At 39.0% G+C, this 21,869-nt stretch overlaps 1 protein-coding gene across 1 annotated transcript in view; it reads right to left on the bottom strand.

Annotated features, from left to right (window-relative positions):
- The window catches only part of LOC140233010 (uncharacterized), a 36,832-nt gene extending 18,435 nt beyond the window's left edge, over window positions 1-18,397 (bottom strand). Inside the window, exon 1 of the mRNA XM_072313116.1 lies at window positions 18,102-18,397. Coding sequence (XP_072169217.1) covers window positions 18,102-18,167 — 66 coding nt within the window. The 5' untranslated portion in view covers window positions 18,168-18,397. The remainder of the gene's footprint in view (window positions 1-18,101) is intronic.
- Between the last annotated feature and the right edge of the window lie 3,472 nt (window positions 18,398-21,869).

The following is a 21,869-nucleotide window of genomic DNA, read 5'->3' as shown; positions in this document are numbered from 1 at the left end:
GAATGAGGACAATTTTACATGCAAAAGTGTAATTTGAGTAAAATCGGAAGAAAATTTACCAAGTTATATGATATTGTGAAGTTTCGCAAAACTCTCATGAAAGTTTTTTTTTTTTTTTTTTTTTTTTGGGGGGGGGGGGGGGGGAGTCGCTATAGTGAATATGCAATAGTGAATTAGTTATGTCATCCCCTCATAATAACTTTGGCATTCGGTGTGTACATGAAATCGTTAAATTTCCATTTTTCTTTTCATCAAACACAATATGCTCCCACATCAAATCCAGACATAAAAAATCTGACTGTTCGTTATATTGAAACTGAAGTTTCGCCATTTATTATCTTTTTAACATTATCAATGTAAAATTGTGAGGTGATGAAATCTTCTGCTCATTCATTTGCATAATTATTCAATGAACATCAACTGTTCAAGAAGTGTTGTAAAAAAAATAGCGAATCTTTAAAGTTTTATCATTTATGCTTTTGATCCGATAGTTATCAAATTTTCACTGTTGTGCTTGTCGAATTGGCGTTTGAATACCCCTTTCGAGTTGAAGATATGGCCGAACCATAAGGGGCATGGGGGATTGTGCATGTGAGTGCTTTCTGATCATTCAGGGAAGCTGAATTTAAAGACAGCAGTTTCCAGGTCTAACCGTTAGTGATATCCTCAACATGCGGTATTCGTGTTCTATCTTCCTTGCATCTTTTCTGCGTTCCTCACAGTTCGGACGTCAAGGTTGCGGTCAGTTGGAGTTACAACTGGTCAGTCCGTGGTCAGCAGCGTAGTTACTGGTGAAGACGTGCACGCTCGTAAGTAGCGAACCCACAAGGATTGATATCAATACATAACCTTATTAGTCCCTTGATTTGTGTTACGTTCTAATTTGACACTGTCATCCTGGTACATTGTGATCAAAGTCAGACTTTACATATTTTTTCTTCTCAACCCTCCCCCTCCCTCTCCGCAAGAGATCGGTTTTCTATACAGTTTTTCATATTTTGCAGGTATGCCGAGGGTTTAGTCTGACTATTGTTCATATTTGATTGTGTTAATCATGTTTACTTTGCAAATCACTGTATATCTTGAGTTGTATCATGACAGTTGTTACTATTTTTTGTTCTCGCTTACAGATCCCAATGCAGATGTTTCGGGTTTTGTGTAGACAGAACATGCAGGTATGTTTAGGGGCCTGTTTCAATCGTTGTTGATCTGATTGCATGCTGGCGTATATACCCATTTTGAATGCGATGCTATTTCACATTATAGTTATGTACCAGACGCTCCTTGCAGGTCATTCATATCCATCTGCGTGACGCTATAGATGTAGGCCCCTACTGAATATCTATTTACAACATGCAGGTGATATTCACGTATGTCTATATTTCATAGTCTTTTTTTTTGTGTGTTCGATGTTATTCATGGATATGCTTAACACAAGTCCTCTCGTCGGAAAGAAAATATCAAAATGAAACGAGAATCACATGACTGACCACGTGACAGTCACAAAAATTCGATTGCTATAGCACATAATGGCCTTGTGTTTGGGGTTTGACCGGGTTAATAAAGAAGACAATATTGAGATGCAAAAGAGAGGAGAATCTCTTTCAAGACTTTATCCCTTTTGTTTTGGGACCACATTCTCAAAATATCATTCCTGTAAGTATAAAATGGTGTTGTGTTTGGGTTTGACCGGACTAATAAAGGGATATATCTGATGGGCGCAGAATCTCATTGTCCAGGAGTCAGTAAAAAAATCAAAAGCAATGCGCAAATATTGACCTTCTTGTGATTTTTTTTTTTTTTACCCTCTGTAAATAGGGCATGCTTGTTTCCTCTTAAAGGCATAATTTACCATTTGCAGATGAAACAAAAACCCAGCATTAGTGCTTTAAAATAGTTCTAAAATGTGAGTTTGGGATAGAAACAACCACTGTCAAAAATTGAATCCGTATAATCGATGTTAAGTGTTGTTAAATACACAAAATGTGAACAATAGTTATAATAAAAATGTTTCCAGACTAAACCGTATACAGTTACGGTTTATTGAGAAAAACCCTGATATCTCCTTTTAGTTATATTTTAGGGTTTATTGCAAATATTTCATATGGTAGGATGTTTTATGACACAACAGACCTACACATTATGCATCAAATGTGATATCTTGAACATTATCACTGCTCCCAAAGGTAAACTGGACCTTCAAGCCTCGCAGAACCCCCCAAACAACAACAAAAACAACAACAAGAAATTGCCATGGTAAGCCTTTGAGATGAACGATATCCCGAAACGTCATTGTTACATTGTACCAGGGAGGTCGTCTCACCTCCCTTCTTGTATACATGATACCATAATAGCCCTTGAGTGTATGATAATTTGAACGAGTGACGGTCACGTTCGTTTTACATACGAGATTGCCATTGCCTATATGATAACAATTACTCAATCATACAATATAACTGCCTTGAGAATTAACCATGCAGATTGATTCAATGGGTTCCAACCGTCGTCCGATCCGCTACACGCACGCCACGACTGGCCAGAGTAGTTGATGGTGGAATTTTTGTTTACTACACAATCTGGTCCAATTTTGGACCTCATGTAGAAGAGGAGATCTGATCTGAAATGGACTATCTACCGTTACTATCACAATCATTGTTGCATGTCAATTTGTTTTCACAGTGTCTTGATACTTCAAAACCTTGATTCATGTTTCAGCTATACGTCAAGTTTATAACACTGTTTGTTTTGAAGGTATATTATAATTCTACTGTTTCGGAGGCATTACTATGATTCTACTGTTTCGGAAATAAAAATATAAACAATCTGCGCCACTGTGAATCGTGATGATTGTATCAGCACGGCCGTGACATTCACAGTGTATGCTCGTATATTTAGGGCCTACTGCAACATGTCGTCCTGTGAAGTTGGGGAATCCCAGCTGCTGAGGACATTACGCTAAAACAGGACGGAAGTCTTAAACAAGGAAGAGTTTAGACAACAAATTATGACTTATCATTTTAGATTTACACAACATCCAGGCGCTGACAACATAATAGCCACGTGACGCGTGTGCATTATTACCCGGCCGCCGTGTTCACCGTTACTTTATTATAATTATTATGTACATAGGCCAATACTATTTAGGTCTACGAGTTGTAAACCTGCCTACTGCGTTCCTGCCCCTTTTTGCATATGACATTGTGCTCAATTTTCTCGAGATTTAAAAGGAGAAAGTGATGTCTCTTGAACCTCCTTGGCAAAAAGAGCAAACCCGGTGAGGTGATATTTCAATTCAGTAAGAAAGTTCGTAATTAGCTGGTATGGTATGGTATAGTATGGTATGGTATGGTATGGTATGGTATGGTATTTATTTCCGTATAAAAACAATAAAAAAAAAAAAAAAACAGGTGAAGTGCCCATATTCAGCGTTGCCAATATGGCAACGCTGTTCTTCCATGGGGTTCACATACAATGAATACAATATACAATTTGAAATGGACACGTACAAAATGAAACCAACGTTTATACAAACATGCAGGTGGAAACACATACAGTAAAATGAGAGAAAAAAAAAACGACGGATAATGGAAAAGTCTTAAAGGCAATTGACTAAAACAATGAACAAATCAAAATATGTTTAAGTATAAAAATTGAGTGTTTGGAAATAAGATCCTCAATCATATTTATGCAGTGAAAGGAAAAACAGATTGTTATAAAATAGTTACTTTGATCAATTTAGATAGAAATATCGTAGTAAACGAATGAAAAAGAAACGAATGAAAAAGAAATGTGCTAAAGTGCACATTGTTTGTACAAAAGACTTCTTTTTTCTTTTTCTTTTTTCTAAGCTGGTTAGGCACCTCACTCGTCGAAGCGACAATGCATAAGTTTGCTAGACGTAGTAATATTATGGAATTCATGTTAAAACAAAAAGTGAACCTGCGCAGACCAGCAGGTGACAGGAATCGCTCAGGAATTTACACTTGTATGGGGGAGGGATGCACTTCATTGTCTTGCATTGAGAGCATTGACAATTTTTTTTTCTGGTATTATTGCTAAATACCAGGATGTGCTGGCATGCACCGTTATTGTGATTGAATGAATAATGATCACATTGCAGATGCTTATCTCAGTGAAATTGAAATCCAACATGTTCATATCTCAAATTATCTTTTTCTGCTTTAATATGCGCAAGGTGGAACTATACGAACTGGCTTAGACGGGGTCATAAAACCCCGAAAAATAAAAACCCTATGGACAGATAACATTTCACATCAACAAATATAGGACTATAACCACTGGTCATTTTCTCCGAGATCACATGCGTCCTCCATGATTCGTGAGGGAACCCCGGGGAAGCACTTATAGAAGAGAGCACCCGCATTGGGGAACACTCATATCTAATTGCAGGTAAGGAGGCAAATCACGCTCAACTAAATTTTATCGACATGGATTTTGATTTCATGTCGCATTTCCCGGTGTCCACGCGGCAAGGTAAGGACTTCCTTTGGCATTATTCAATTCCCCGTACAATGGCGATCCTTACCCGTTAGCTATCTTAATGACATGGACATTATAATAGGTTTTCCCTTCGAACGCTTCCGCCTTATGAAATATGATGGCACGAAAGCAGGGTAAGCGGTGGAAGTTGAGTCTGCTCTGAGGCCACGTCATCATTATGTTCAATTTTTTATGTTTAAACTTTTGTCTTCGAACCCGGGCGTAGGCTGCCTTCGAGACATCCTTTTTAAAAAAAAAAAAAAAAATCTATATAGTTTTAGCCCGTCTCAGCAACACATTATAAATGTAGGCCTACCTTAAAAGCTGGTGCAAAGTTTGCATGACCTAGATCCCAAACAATCAGTAAAATGCTATGCAAATAAACAAACTTCAGACAAGCACTCTGTTTACTAAGCGTATCCATGACTGTAGACTATGAATTCACATGCAGCAAAACTTCAATAACTTCACATTTGGAAATGCTTCGTTTTTGACTACTCCAACAACAGTACGGTGAAAATTGCTATGAATGAAATAAATTGCGGCTAAACTGCTTTTATGTTAACATTTCACATTAATTATCGTCATAGTTAAATGTTACAAGATTCTCAACTTGTAGATTATCATGTGACTATCATTCCCGCTTGTTGGAAAAGTGGAAACACTTTTCCATCACGCGTTGTGAGAAAGGAAACCATGCTTTACCGCTAAAACATGGAATATTACTCCATAAAATGAGTACAACAAAGCAGAGTTATAAGGGTAAGGTTGAGAAGCACTTGTGTTTTGTTTTGTTTTGTTGTTTGTTTGTTTTTTCTCACCTCACTGATTCGAAAGACCCAATTTACACAGTGGGTATATAGGTACGGGTGTACCTACAATATCATTCGCATTCGACATTAGGCATTACTGGAATGTCGTTGTGAACACGTCATAAAACAAAACAGAGGAAAAAATTCAAACCAGTCTTTAATTGTTTACAAACAAAATTATCTAAATCCTATCCGTAATTTTGAAAAAAAAATACACACACACAAAGAGGAATCCCAAAGGTTGTCCCTGACAGCATGTAACCAGGAATACTGCTCGACACAACAAAATTAGTACTTGCAGTACAGTGACTGATGCACGCTATAGCTAGCTGAAAGCTTCTGAAATGTGATTCGATACAGGAAAAAGGGCGAATCAGAGAGGTCATCCCACTAGACCGACACCCACGAGTCATACAGCCCACGAGTTCGACACTACTTACTAGGCAAAATAAAGCCCATGAGTTCGACACTTACAGGTAAAAACAGCCCACGAGTTTGACAGATTAACACGGGACTTAATGTGTTGGTCACGAGGGCCTATAGTGTCGAGCTCATGGACTGTATGACTCGTGAGCTGTATAACTCATGGGCTGACTTGTCAGCTGTATGACTCGTGGGCTGCATGACTCGTGGGTGTCGGTCTCGTGACGTGCACCCGAATCAGACAGGTCGTTGAAGGGTCCTCCGGAAAGAAATCATACACTGTGTATATACTCATAAATTGGAGTATTAGAAACATGAAAACCAAGTACAGTCTTAGTGGATAACACCCTTACAGAAGTTTGATTCGCTGGAATGATGATGATGATGGATGTGCAGCTATTTGGCGGTACTTCTCTGGCCATCTCCGGTTGATTTCCTCAAAGGCTGACAGACAGTGTGACTGTTTGACAAATGGATGTCGGTACTTGGGGAACGGAACATGCAACTCTCTCACATTTACAGAAGGTTTGCATTCATCATTCAACTTTATCTCTATACGTCAATCAAATTAGACTTGTGTACTTGCTATGACAATATACGTGATGACAGTGTAGAAGGAATCTCAACCTGGATTCGGTGGGGGGATCTAGGTCCCACATTGTATTTTTGATTACATTTTCCAGCTCAGTCTCGGTCTCTAGTTTGTGTGACGTTCATGAAACATAAAATACAAACTTTTGAAGGCAATGATCTTGTTGGTAACCTTGACGGCATCTGTTGCAAGGTTGTCAATAAGATCCCCCAGAAGACTCGTGATTTGTCTATAGATTTGCGCTGTGCTGATTTTGATAACGCAGCTTATTATACTGTAAATTATACATATAAATGCACCCGTACTGCAAAGGCAAGGTCACGTCTAGCGGCCAAAAGCAGACAGTAGGCGGTACTGTAAAGAATCGAAGAAGACTAGACGCATATTCAATTGTCTGTAGCTCTAGCAACGAATCACAAACATGAAACATTATTCTTAAGGTATTAATTCATTTCAGATATCTAGTCATGATGATTTTGGTACTCAGTAACGTCTATATAATAACAATCTTGTATTTTCTCGCCACACGAGAAATTGATAGTGTCTGCTTGAAGACTACCACGAACGGAAAGTATGCTGTTTCTATGACGCGGTTCCCATACAGATTATGCTATTATTGGGCTTTAATTGGTTTTAAACAGTATGGATATTCACTATATGGTATGCTGAAAAGTCTCACGAGTTTAAGCCACACCAAAGAAAACAACGGAACGCGTTGACCACTAGGTATTGCCAAATTAGCATAGTTGAAGCATCAGTTCAGTGCGTGTTTTAATTATTGCCACTCACAAATGGAAATTAGCATAAATCAGTACGCCTCAAGGGAGAGAGTGAACTTTCTGCACAGCAACGAATTACTTTTGTTGGCTAAATCGGTGAAACAGTCTGTTGCCTGAGACTACACAAACAGCAGGTGTTACGCTCAGCTGCTTTTGAATAGCGAGCTGGAATGTCGATTCTCTGGAGCCAACGCACCAGAATAATAATTTAACGATCAAAAATAATGACAACCATGACCCACACAAGCAAGCAAACAAGAGTTCTTCACTCACATCGATGTTGCAGGACTGCTGTTATTTTTTTTTTTTTTTGGCCATTTTTCGTCTTCACGCGCGTAACCAAGTGACTGTACTGCACTGCATGTTGAGAACACAACGGCGCAAGACGATCAAAATGAACACCCTTCGCAGAATCATGATGAGCTTCAAACCGAAGCTCCTTGACAGAACTTGAGCCATGATATTCAGGGTTATCACAGGTGCATATCTCATCGGTTTATTCAAAGATAGGGCTCTTGAAAATGTGTGAGCATGCCTGTAACAGCACGAAGCATGGTAGCTCAGTAACTCTATATCCAAGCGCATGCATAAACGAGGGTGGACAACGAAAAGACAAAAAAAAAAAACAACAACAACAAAACAGACAAAACAAACAAGCAAAGATAAAAAACCGAACATATTCTACAGTTTTACGAGTCATTTTTACGAGTTCAGTCAACAATGAATGCATGCTACACACCGTGTTGTATTGTGCCTGTGTATTTTACGTGACACTAATACAAATCTAAAACGTGATCCATGAAAAGTTTATTAATGATCATCTTCAAGTAGACCGCGTTACTCAGTTGCCTGCAAGGCATTCGTATTCACCCTGGAACTCTATTGACATCATTATTTATTATTTATGGGACGTCACTCATGAATCCAAGCAAGAGACAACTACAGCTCATCAGCTGTCTTTCAAAATGGAGCCCGACATGATTATCGTTATAATTCCATGAAGCAAGCTGTCTGCCAAGGGCGTGATAAACCAACTCATTTCAGGCAGCAGTAATCATCGTGGGATGTAAAACCAGGGAAGTGGGAAATTTTCCACCTCCCTGGTAGACTGCTCGGTCTCTGAGCTCGTACATAGTACTGCCCGAAACGAACAGTTGTGACTATTAGGCCTACTACCATCAAAGATTGCTACATAAAATGTGATATGTGCAACAATTTTGCTTTGTTTCATCTTATATATAAAAGTACAGATACAAAGGCATGAGTATCCTACCAGATCCAGATCAAGAAGGGAGAGGGGGAGAGAGAAAGAGAGAGAGAGAGAGGCGGGGGGGGGGGGGGGGGGAGGGGACGTATCAGTCCCACGTATTCATATCCGTGGTGGAACTCTCTACCGTTTACTTTGGAATTCCGCTGACAAGTTTGCAAAATTTAAGTCAGTTTTGCTTGGTATCGACTTTTGTCTCTAAAGCGTGCAAAACTTGCTACCATGCGATTAGAAACCAAAGAACGAAACGAAACAGTAAATACATCAACTGTACGATATAAGCTAGTCCTATCATATGCGTGATCGGTTGATGCATGGAGTTAGCTCCATGCATGGTTTGTAGCTCCATGGTTGATGATACCAAATGCTATTGGACTTTGGTGGGCATTCAGCGGTATCAAAACTTTTACGGCCACATTCATTAATTATCATGTCGACGAATAGAGAAAAATTTGGTCATTGCGAAGTACGATTCAAAATTGTTGAAGCACAGAGATGACTCTTTACTGTTTTCTTTACTCCTCTTTCATATGAGCATAAAAGTATATATACATATTTGAAGCACTGCACAGAATAAGCAAAACGAAAAGACAATATTCATGTATTTTATATAAAATATTATATATATATATATATATATATATATAATATTATGTATAATATATATATATATAATTATATATATATATATATTCATACATTTATTGTGTATTACAAAATATTAATGATTATTCCTATCTTGATAGGATTAAATATTGGCTTTTTCGCTCCATGACAGGAAGGAAATGCGCTAAATTGGGTCACAACCCGTCGGACCGGAAGACTTTGCGAGATCAGTGTCTATATGAAGGGGTGAGGCAATGTTGTTCGTAATGGTATGCAAGGTAAACAGGGGGATCACTCACGCATCACATCCTCTTTCACCGTGGCGATATAACTTGCATAGTAATCTCTGTTCCTAGCAGTAGCACGCAGGATTGGGAGCTAGCCTGAAAATATAGCTTGTCGATGAGTTTGCACAAGTTGCATTCCAAACCTTCTACAAGGGACATTCTGAAATCGGTTTATACAAATTCCTCTTCTTCTTCCAGTTCTATGTCTTCATCATTACCTCTTTCTTCTCATTCTTCTTTTTCTTCTTCCCCTGCTTCTTCTTTTTCTTTTTCTTCTTCATCTTTTTTTTTTTTTTTTTTGCAGTGGGGGGGGGGGGGGAGGGGGGGAGAGAACGGGATTCTTTTTGTTGTTCACTTTTGTTGTTCAGTCATTTCTTCTTACGTTGCCTACCTCTTTTTTCAAAGGTCGTGTCGATTAGTGTATAGTGAACGACCAAAAATATATGTTATGCATTCTTTATTACGTTTAAGGTTTTCCACATACAGTGTAGTATGGGCTACGAAAATAAAAATACAAAAAATATAACAGCAGCTCTACTGCTGTAATCGCATTGACTATAGACCGATAAAATGTAATCGACTCACTCCTTGTGGAATCTCGTCAGTAATATCCGTCAATCACGGTCTCGGTGTTAAATGTCATCAAAATAATAAATGATGATGGTGGTTTGAGAAAAAGTGGAATATACAATTTCTTACCCAACACACATTGTATTAGTAAAATTATGGTCTTGATTAATATCAATAATGATGATAACAATGATCAGAGCATACCGGGTCATATCTTAAGTTAACCAAGGAAGTCTCATAGTGTAACTTCTATACATTCCAAGGGTTTGGCCATTCTATTATGTAATTGCCTAATTGCTATAGGTAGGCCCTACTCATTTTGACACCTATGCATGGGTCATGAGGGTCTGTTATGGTGGGTTCACACCTAGGTCCAATATGCGAGGAGAACTTTCTCATTAACTTTGAAGCCATCAACTTAGGCCTATATAACCATTCATACGATTTAAATTTGTGAAGCTGCAAAATACGGTAAAAAGAGCTTAACATCATGATATTGCCAGACTAACAGCCTTAAGTTCTGCTTAGCATAAAAGGTGCAACCTTCTGCATATGGCATGTGGCAAGTTGATGGCGATATGGAATATGAAGTAAAGTAGACTTGAAAGGAGACTAAAGCGTGTCCAAGGACTCTTCATATCGTCAATGTCGGCTCATATAAATTCGTAGATATTTGATTACTCCAGATAATGCAGAAGGTTCATTAATAATGCACATTCGCTCGCTGAAGCATTGCCGTGCTTGCTGTAATAATAATAGTAAATTTCATTATGCCGCGGCAATTACAGAGAGTTGGGGGAGATGAGATGGGACCAATGAGAGTGCTTGGTGAAATTGCGTACACGGTCACAAACAAAGCGGACACGATCGTCTGTTAACTCCTTGAAAGACGAAAGGTTAACTTGTGCACTTTTCCCCGAAAGGCTACATGCTGACACGATCCACGAGAATTCATCATTACACTAAAAAACAGGGAGATCTATGCGAGAGACACGCCCCAGCTCCATGTTAGTGCTTAGTACACAGGCAGGACCGACTTCATTCTCGTGTCCAACTGGCGTATAATACCAGGGAGTTCTCTTTCCACCTCCCTGATAATACCATGAAGCTACAACGCATTGAATGTGCTGTAGCTCCCTGATAATACCAAAGAGGTGCCTGGGATACATCCTTGATAATACCAGGCAGGTGAGTCACCTATCTGATAATACCATATTCATAGACTTACATTTATAATAACACTATATACACCATTACACGTCTACGGTTTGCACACTCTAGTATAGGCCTACAAGGCGTAGCCCGAGAACACAACCATGCGAAACCTCCTCAAAACAAAAGAAAAACATGCACGAGAAAGTTGAACTTGCGATTGCTCTATACAATTACAATGCTCCACACAATGCATGATGGTACATCCGGTCTTCGTAAAGCATAGGTTTTAGTCCCAGGTTACTGAAAAGTGACTAAACTCTGCCATACATATAGCCATGAATGACCAGTGGACCAACAGGGATATTCAATTTCAATGGAACTCCTGATAAATGATGTCGACATCTCAAAACAGCCGCTGACAAAATAGACCGTTCCTGTAACTAATTACAATTAACCGTTTCTGTAATTTATGACAAGATGTTTCTTTTCCAACAACCTACAGTAGCGAAGCGTTTCATTCACCTGCTACCTCCGTATGTTCCATGGGCATGGAATTCGCCTATTATAGTTGTTGCTAAGTCGGGCAAACTTTGTGGTTAATTTTTGAACAAACTCCTGTTTACCTTTGGGAGAAGTGATTTAAAAAATGTTCAAGATATCATTTTTGATGCATGTGTGTAGGTCAGTTGTATCATAAAAAATCTTACCATATAAATTTTTTGCAATAAAGCCTAAAATATAAGGAGCTACACTGTACCGTGACTGCATCACCATTTTTCTCATTAATCACTGTAGACGGTTTAGTCTGGAAACATTTTCATTATAACTATTGTTCACATTTTGTATATTTAACAATACACAAACACACACGAAATGATTTCTGGAACTTGATGGGTCAAAAACACACGTAACTGCTATTCCACCAGATAGCTGGCTGAAAGGTCTGAATAATTATCAAAATATAGAAACCTGTTCGGAATGCTCTCGGTCGGGGGATTACCGAAAGCAGAGCATCTTAATCCATGCCTTACATGATTAATCCATGTCAAACGCAACTCTCATCAGCGAACTATACCTTTCGCGATTAGCAGCGTGGGCTAGCTAACGGATGTTCAATTATTCCCGTTTCCGCATCGTATAAAACAACGTCACACTGTAATTTCACGCGTGGCAAGGCAACACATTATTACTTCATGCCCCTCGCGCAGCAAAAGATGACACCTAAGCAAAACGTGACATGACACCTTTAGACTTGACTGGACAGATACAAGTGACGTGTTCATTTCAAAGCGCTGCACAATTTTCAAAAAGTGGTAATACCTGTGTATAGCAGTCACTCTATTACACAGAAATTCGACATTCAAAATATGACCTTTGCAGACAGGTGACCACTACAGTATATTATAATCGAACGGTCGACGGCATTATCATAATGATAACACGTATTATTATATGTGACAAAAATGACTGTTCAAGACACGTCACATGTGTGTCTCCTGTTTACAAATACCAGGAGCTCTCGTCATGTCACTAATCGTCACTGATAGTATAATGCGAGTGCAAATACGGTAGTTGCTATCTCTCATCAGCAATTACATGTAGGTGATGGCCCCGAAGCGAATTGCTTATCGATAATGGTCCCCTCCGACTGTATAGGCCTACATTAAAATACCATTATATATCTGTACGTCTAATATAGGCCTACACGTCGGTATTTATCTATTTCTTGAGTACTCTTTTTTATAATTTCATGTCAAAATAACTGTTGATTTTGTCATAATGATTTCATTTGATGTAAAAGTGGAGAAAAAACAACAACAATCTGAAACTGAAAAAACTGTAATCTGAGACACAAAATTACGCCGGGTATAGCAAAAACGATACAGTTCTAATACGTCAACAAACGAAGCTTGTACATAGACATAGTGGTCGCTTTGAGTAAGGTCAACAACATGGAGCTACGGTATCTCCAGGGTATCTCCATGGCAACACCATAATCATCATCGGGACAGTTTGTAGTGGCCGCATATGTGGCCGCTAGACCAAGATTAATGTTCGGCCATTTGCCCTCTGTAGAATAGTTATATCTTTAATGAATTTATCTCAATCTCTTGGTCTGAACCTGTTGGAACTATAAATGTGATAAATCGCCCGCATATTATATTAATGGAGGATTTTAATGAGACATATAGGCTACGTCTTCACTCCAAAATTCACAGCGTTTGTACAAATTGCCCGACTTTCCTCGAACTTTCAATGAATGCCTCACTTATGTATCTGTATTAGATTCACTTATATGTTTTGGGAGCTTTTCCCTTTAACATTCAAGAAATACTCTGACCCAGTTCTAGTACACAATAAGAGAGTAACAGATGCCGACTTGCCTTATCAAGAAAAACAACCTTTCCGCAAGTAATGAAGACGACGGTGAGCGCATTCAAAACAAAATGCGAACCAGAGCTCTTGATATCACTTTCGACATTCAAGTGCATCAGAAATAAAATGTCAAGGGAAAACAACAACTATAACAGACCGAAGTATATGAGGATGTATCATGTGGTAGAAAGTTATCTGGACTTCAGGAAATGTCATGCTATACACACTTATACCCGAGCGTTTGAACACTGCTGGTAGAACAACCCTATAAGATTCACGGAAAGTGATAGTGGACAAATTTCCCTCCCTAATCAATGAGTTACACATCTGTGGGTCAAATAAAAGGACATTTCCACATTATCGCGTTTGATGGGAAACTCTATGCATAGACTCAAATGAACGGAGCAAAGTCATGCGTGTATGTGACTCAAATGTGCGAACAGAAAACGTTTCATTAAAGTTTGCTGAAAGAAAGTTAACATGGACTTACGGACTTGTTTTCATGTGTTCGTGAAACTGGTCAGTTTTATCTCTTACAAACTGGCGATCAGATTGTGTAAATTAAATCTAATCACAGGCCTATAAAATACGCGGGGGGGGGGGGTAGGGGAGAGATAACAAAGAATATAACGATAATAGTTTAAGCGTTTTACAGCAAACTGATCATAGCACTGTTAAACAAAAACAAAATAAATATAGGCCAACATTTTAATTATGATGGAAACATTTTGGCTTTGAGTTTCTTTTTGAAAGTTTCTTCCTGCATCCCATACTGTGATTTTGTGCGAATACATCACCTGAGCTGAAAAAAAAAGAGTGATTCTAGGACATTTCTGTATTACACTGTTTAATCCATTAATCATTGGGGGCGGGAGTTTGAGCGATTGTATACTATGTTACCTTATTCTGCCCGGAACATAGCGGTTTTATATATATATATACAAATGCACTCGTCTCGGATGAGTCCCAATATTAGGCCAGTGACGTGGTTGGGCATTTGGCTTATAAAAAGTACAGTGCCTTTGCGCGAATGCAGGATTATGAATAAAAACTTGTTTCACGGAATTATTGATATAGTATGCAGAAACATGCTAGTCAATGTGGGATTTTAAATATCCTTTTCCCAGTATGTCGCAAAGTACTTACATCTTATGTGTTTTCTCTGTTTTGTTTTGTTTTTGTTTGTTTTTTGCTTCTTTTTTTTTGGGGGGGGGTTGAAAAAATTAAAACAGAAATGAAATGAATGAGATCAAATCAAATCAAATCCCGATTCAGAGAGGAATGTTCCTATATCAGTTTCGTAACATAACGGTTAGGCCGACGTTCGATAGACTTGGGAAAAGAACGCCTTATCCTGATTCTCGGCTTATATTCACTGCCTCATAAGGTGCACAATGAGTTGATCCTTTCTCGAGATGCCTGTCATACTATGACAATTACGTCATGAAGAACATTGTTAAGTGAGTAACGGTGAGCTAATACCTTCTAATCCCCTATATGACCTTACACTGTTCTTTTGAGGAAACCGCTACAAACTGTTCATTGACGGTGAAAGGAGTATAGTGTTCTGATAGGAGTTGCCCCGCAATTTATCGTAGAAGGGCATATTGGTATTATGTTATTTCTGATTATAATGTTTCTTATTACATACACACTGACAGTAGGCCTATACAGAGTACAGTTCGCCCAATTTCACATGTTACACGACAGGGTGCTTGTTATCTGCCACAATTGCAATGTATCCTCTAAGTTTCGGGGCTTCCCCTCTTTTCACAGGCCTTTAAGACGAGATGGCATGTATCATAATGAAGCAAATGTTATAGTTGTCATGATTATTAAACAATAAATCTGTAAAGACCCCAGAGACGTGATTAAATTTGTCTAGATATTGTGATAACATTGTTGACAAAAGAAAAAATCTCAAAACGAGAGACAAAGTCCAAAGTCACGTCAAATTTGTCATTACAGGCCCAACAATTTTGAAGTTGATATTGTGTTTCACAAAGACACAATAATTTCACGTATGGGGACACCCTTCTATGCACACCGTCACATCCCTGCCCTTAGTTTAAGTACATGTATCTTAAAATAATAAAAGAATACAAGAGGGTAGGGAATATGACAATAAAATAAAATAATATTATATGAAAAGAAGTCCCAACCGTTTATGTATTGACCGGAAAAAAATCAAGAAAAAAAGAGAGGCAAAGAGACCGACAGAAAGATATTATCGCAAAACTAACTTTATTCTTCCAGAAATCATCACATCATCATATCCCACAGAAACAAAATGGACTCGAGTGTTTGCGCTGTGATCAAAGCGATTCTCAATCGAACAGTGCGTTCGGAGTCTTCTGTTTACTCTGGACTTTGATGTACGCATGCTTCGAAACTCCACCAGATGTCAAGGGGGATTCCCAGACAGAGTGTATTATCATTACGTCATTTTCCCCATACAACAACTTCGATATTATAGGCCTAAGTTTTAGAGTGTATCATGTATCAACGTAATAACGGTATTCACTTAATAATAGGGCACATTTGCCTTTCTTTCTTTTTTGTCTTTTTTATGCTTAGCACTTCAAGAAAATATTTTGGATGGTTAACTTAAAGCTTTCTCAGTAAAAAGGTTCTCTTGTGTGTTTGCTTGTGGGTCTTTTTAATTAATAAAAGTGAATTTTTTTTCTGACCCCCGAATCCAAAGGGCTTTGTTCTGGGAATAATTGGAATGCATGAATATGCTAATAGCTTTCAAAAAAGAGGGTTTGGCAGCATATATAGGCCCTATACCAATACACGTATAAAGGCTAAGGGTTCTTCCTGTAAGTTCATCATCCTTACGGTAAGACGATGACAATAAAATAGTACTAGATATGGTAGATCTTGTAGTCTGTCAAAAATGACGATAACCTATTTGAAGTATCTTCGCTCGTTTTTGTATAAACAAGTGTTCGTGAAAACGTAGGCCTCCTCTAGCTATACACAGACAGAAAAATTCGTCTCCCCCCCCCCCTTTTTTTTTTTTTTTTTTTTTTTTACTTTTACGGCTCTCCAGCGAAGGAGGGGATTCCGTGAAGCCAGACGCAGTATCCGCGAACATAATTATGCCCGGCAATATACAGACCGATCTTTCAGTCAAATATATACTATAGCTATGTAGTCAAGCTGATGTATTGCAAATTCTCAACCTAATATGAAAGCATGTCTTCTTCCAGTAATGTCGATTGAATGCTTAAAGCAACGACTCAGTCCAGTTGCAAAAATAACCTTCCCGGATTTGCCTCACGACTGCAACTTCGTTCTTGTTTCCAGCTGACATTAAAAGGACTGTACAGTACTGGTTGAGGTGAAGATTCAGGTTCATAACATTCCTATTACAAAGTGAGATAATGAGAAACCTCTTATGAAATATGAAAAAGCACGTAACTTTAAAAAGGATTCAGTTTATTTGATGAAAATCGGTTTTCAAATGGCTGAGATATCCAAAAAGAAAAAGTGATGATAATAATAACAGGCGACAGGCCACGCCTTTTATTAGGATCTCTTTGTTTCACCTTGTTTTTGGATATCTCAGCCATTTCAAAACCGATTTTCATCAAATAATGTTGATACCCCTTAGAATTGCATGCTCTTTGACATCTCAGAGTGGTTTCTGAATATCTCGCAAAACGTTAAAAGCTAAATCGTCACCTCAACCAGAACTGTATTCCTGACAGCCCCTTTAAAGGAATATACCACGTGTTTAATATAGGCAAAGCGTCCAGCACCTACCCGCCAATATCACGAAATGACATTAAAAATACGCAAGAGTGGCTGCGAACCCCGTCAATAAAGAGAAAAATACTCCATTTAACAGAATCCCTAAAAAACGTTTCCGTTCCTATTTTCTAATACTAGATATAATCTATAAATTAATTTACATGCAATGCTGACATTAAACATATAGAACTACCGTACGAAAGGTGAAGGCTGTATAGGCTACATAACACTGGAACTTTTGTCACATCTGTCTTGAGGTGTTGAAATGTAGGCCTATAGATCTACATAAATAGACTTAGTTCTTACCAACATGATCATTGCTTGAAAACAAATAAACAAAAGAAGAAAGTGACTCAGATTGTTTTATCAATATAATGTACAAATCGACACAACTAAGTTTATCCTTCTTTGAACCAGGAGGGAGGTACGAGGTGCGTTTTCCACCTCCCATGGTCAAAATGTATACAGTAAACTCCAGCCATGGCATGAACGGAATTCACTGTCTTTTCCACATTATCGGACTCTGACAGTGTTAAAAACAAAGCAACTACAAGGGCAAACTTGCCTCCACCTCCTCGAGAAATAAATCGAAAAAAAAAACTCAGTTAGCAGCACTCAAATGTTTAGATACAAATTTACAATACACTGTAATCCACGTCGCAGATATGCGAGGAATGTTATGCCCACTTCAGTATATACTACTACTAGTATACTCCTCCTCATCCACTCGCAGACAAGAAGTCGCCACTCACGCGGGACCACGCGATGGTTTTTTGTCTACAGGTCGCCAGCGAACCACGTCCACCTACAGTTTTCCCACCCACCAGGGCGTGGAAGAACTCTGCGGCACACGCCCATGCCAAACCAAGCAACGAATTCGGCAGTACACTCCACAAAATGGTATACACCTTCCGACACCAGCCATACTATTCTCTCCCGGCAACTGTGTACTGTCTGACAGCTCGCAAAACTTACCTTCCCAAAACGTGACGGCTGCTTAACATGCAAAAATCCTTCTTTCGTCTTCCCTCTCCGATTCATGTCGTAACGAATAGCTCCTTTCCAAACTTTGCCAACAGTGGTGTTCGTTGTCAAAAAACACGTTTCCTTCCCGCTTCCCCACGCGCCCCTCCAGCTGACGGAACCAGCGCAGTAAATAACAAGTCCGAAGAACAGCCGAACAATCTTCGACGCGTGAAGTATGTAGCCTTTTCAGCGACAACACATGCCTTCTTGGCAACGCATAAATTCAACAGTTCATCGAAGGAAACCCAATCATTAATCCACTAGTAATTATCCTACTGATTTTTTTTTTTTTTTGAGTGAGAAAGTGTGTCGTGACGAGATGGACCTTTGAATACACAGACAACACGCGGAGAGGAGTAGCGCCAATCACACAGACGTGACAGTAGTATTCATTGTGGTGTTGAGCGAGTCCCCGGTCGCGGCTAACCCTGCCCATTGACTACCAGGGAGTATCAAGTGAAGAGTGACGTATGTGTCTGCTCAATGGAAGGGGCTTCCCTCATGAATATTGCGATCCAAACACACACCCGCACTTTGTCCCGCAAACACGTCTGTCAGAGCGCATCGGACATTGTCCTTTTGCTAAATTCTGAATCAATATTTCTGAGAAGGTAAAAGGAGTTTACACAGAGAGGGCAGTTCTTCAAAAGGATTCTTTGTGGAAGTCTAGATTCCTGAAGGCGTAATCAGCCCTTGTTTGGAGAGGTGGGGGAAACCAACCCCCCGGATGTCAAGTTTTGAGAGACTTGTGGCTACGCTGTAAATTTTTGTCTTCCAACACAATAGGTGACTACTATATTCAGCGATCTCGATTAAACAGTTTAGTTTGGAGTTTGGCTTGTGCCCTTTATTCCGACAGAACATAACAAAGCAATCACGCAAGTACTGCCCGACAAGCATCAAATAAACGCATTAGGCTGCGTTCACATAGAAGTATACTATTCGGGTATTCGGGCTCGTTTTTCGAGGGCACGCGAATAGCTTGAATCGAACGATAGGATTTCCTCACACCGGTTCACATAGGAGGGCACTATTCGAAAGTACCGAATAGCTGCGAAAAGTATAGCAAAGTGGGAATCGAACTTGTTCGATTTTCTTGCAGCGTATACCGTCTCTCGTTTATGAAATAATGACAATTTTGGTCTGGATTTGCCCTTTAGCAAAAATAAGCATGTAGACTGACATTCTGATGCAGTTTAGAAATTGTTAATAAGATTTGCTAGGATGTAGGAGGAAGAAATCCTCACTGCATGGGATGGTGAGTTGACGGTGCGGGTGATGGTGTATTCGGGGCCCGAATAGCGAATAGCGAATAGCGAATAGCGAATAGCGAATAGCGAATAGCGAATACCGAATACTTCTATGTGAACGCAGCCTTACGCACAGGCACACTTTAGTCATGTCCACACCCGCACACAGCTGAGTCGGTCATCAATCTAAGTGTCGATCAGGTAATTATCATTTTGATACAAGTGTCTTGTCCTCCATTGAATGGGTTCAGATCTCTACAGATACAAAGAAAACATCATGACTATTGCACCGTGAAACAAGGGCTCCCAAAAATATAGGATCATGACTGTGGGGGAACAATGTGCTAATAATCATACAACAGGCATAAGGTATCATTTCGCTGAAGAAGAAGAAGAAAAAAAAAACCTTTTGGTCTGAATTAAAACAGGCTTTTTTCTTAATTAAGAACTGTGTCACATGAATCATCACGATATTTTAGCATTTATTAAAGTGTGTTGTAAGTAAGTTTGGTTCATCAATACTAACAAACACGTGCTGGGATATAGCGACTGTTTTGGAAAACAATCTTGATTCACATGACGTTCAATAAGTGAATAGCTGTGCAAACTGATTAGTGGCTCTAATGGCTTGGTTGTAAAATCAATCTAGCATGGCAAGTTCCTGACCTCGGATGAAGTAGCATTTTTTTTTTAATACTCAACTCTACATTCATAAAATACAGATTTTGAAGAAGGGACATCGAGCGTATCTATAATACCACTGGTGTAAATGGGTGTCTTGTCTTGAATGGCTTGGCTTGTTTTATTATTGATATTTTCAAGACATAGGATCACATAGAGCCTACTTATCAGTGAGGGATGGCGGGGGAGGGGTGGCACGGTTAGGGGCCTAATTGGTGGTTCGATGTTCAGAATGTCCTGACGTATACAGTGATCATTACAGTTCAACCTCGATTATCCGGCTATGTCGGGACCGGCGCTCATCCGGATACGCGAATTGGCCGGATATGGCAGACACAACTGTTAATGTATTTTGCTGCCGTCCAAGCTGCCGTCCCAGTGCACTGGCAGCTAGGCAGGTAGCGTACCCCGCAACGGTGGTGTAATCTATGCTGGCCTGCGCAAAATTGTAGTCCCTTCTTCACAAAAATAAAATATATCTTTATGTGAAAATCATACATGTTTTACCTCATTAGATACTGAGAAACATATCATGCACATCTTATGAAATTAGTGAAATAGATCCATGAAAGTCACTGTTTTTTCTCAATTTTTGGATGAAAAAAAAAGAAGGTGAAGTTCACTGCGTGAACGCGTCCGGAAAATAGAGATTTCAGGATAAAAGGAGGCCGGATAATCGAGGTCGAACTGTAGGAGATTATCAACGTCATAATCATAATAGTCATCATCGTGTATTGTTATTGTTAAAATTTTTGTTATCAAAATAGCAGTATTTCGATCATTATCATTAGTAGTGGTATTATTATTATTGCTAGTATCATTATCATTATCAGACGGTGAAACATAGCTGCGTATGGCATTGTATTGTTTTACTTCCTGATGGCTGCATGTTTACTGTTCTCTGTCCCCGTCCCCTGTTCTGCACGTTTGCTATGCCCCATGTCTGACTTGTTATTGATATAAATTATGCGAGTCCTTGTTCACGTCCCCGTCAATGCCAACGTTCATTATCATGTACGTCTCTGTTTTCGTCTCTGCCCTTGTCTCCGTCCTTGTCCTTGTCCCTATCTCTGCTGTGTATCTTCACCTATCTTTATTTCCTATATAACTGCATATCACATGAATGTTCATTTACGTCGAGGGCAGCGCTAGAGAAAAGCATGAATTAATGAGGATTAGGATGCTTGTTATCATTATCAATCATAATACCATTTGTTGCATTGTTTCCTGATATATTCAAAATCTGTTGATACCTGCAGCAGAAATATTGTAGTAACAGAACGGGATTGGATTTTAGAGGAAGTATAGAAACGATATCATTGTAGCGTTGGCGAGTATCATTCACTCCATTTTCATGATAATCATTTTCATTGAAGTAATTCTATCAGAATTTTCATTATCATTACTATCTTATAAACAGTATTATCATCATCATGATCATCGTCATCATCATCGCATTATTTATTATTCAATTAATTAATTAATTAATTAATTAATTAATTAATTTATTTATTTATCTATTTACTTACTTACTTACTTATTTATTCATTCATTCATGTATCTATTAATTATCTTATTCTTATCGCTGCCCTTCTGGCTTTCAACCATCCACCAATCGTGACCCCCACAGACAACACTGCCTCTTTCACATGCAGCTACACGCCAACGCGAGATGGCGCACAGTCTATTGCTTTGTATCGGACACAATCTGATCATAATGGGCATCGGACCGTAGACGTGATGTATTATACTTCATGTATCGGATTTTTGTCTCATACTACAGTAC

Source organism: Diadema setosum, chromosome 9 (assembly GCF_964275005.1).
Source record: "Diadema setosum chromosome 9, eeDiaSeto1, whole genome shotgun sequence".
Classification (NCBI taxonomy): domain Eukaryota; kingdom Metazoa; phylum Echinodermata; class Echinoidea; order Diadematoida; family Diadematidae; genus Diadema; species Diadema setosum.
Note: the sequence above shows the minus strand (reverse complement) of the source record. Positions and strands in the feature narration are given on the sequence as shown.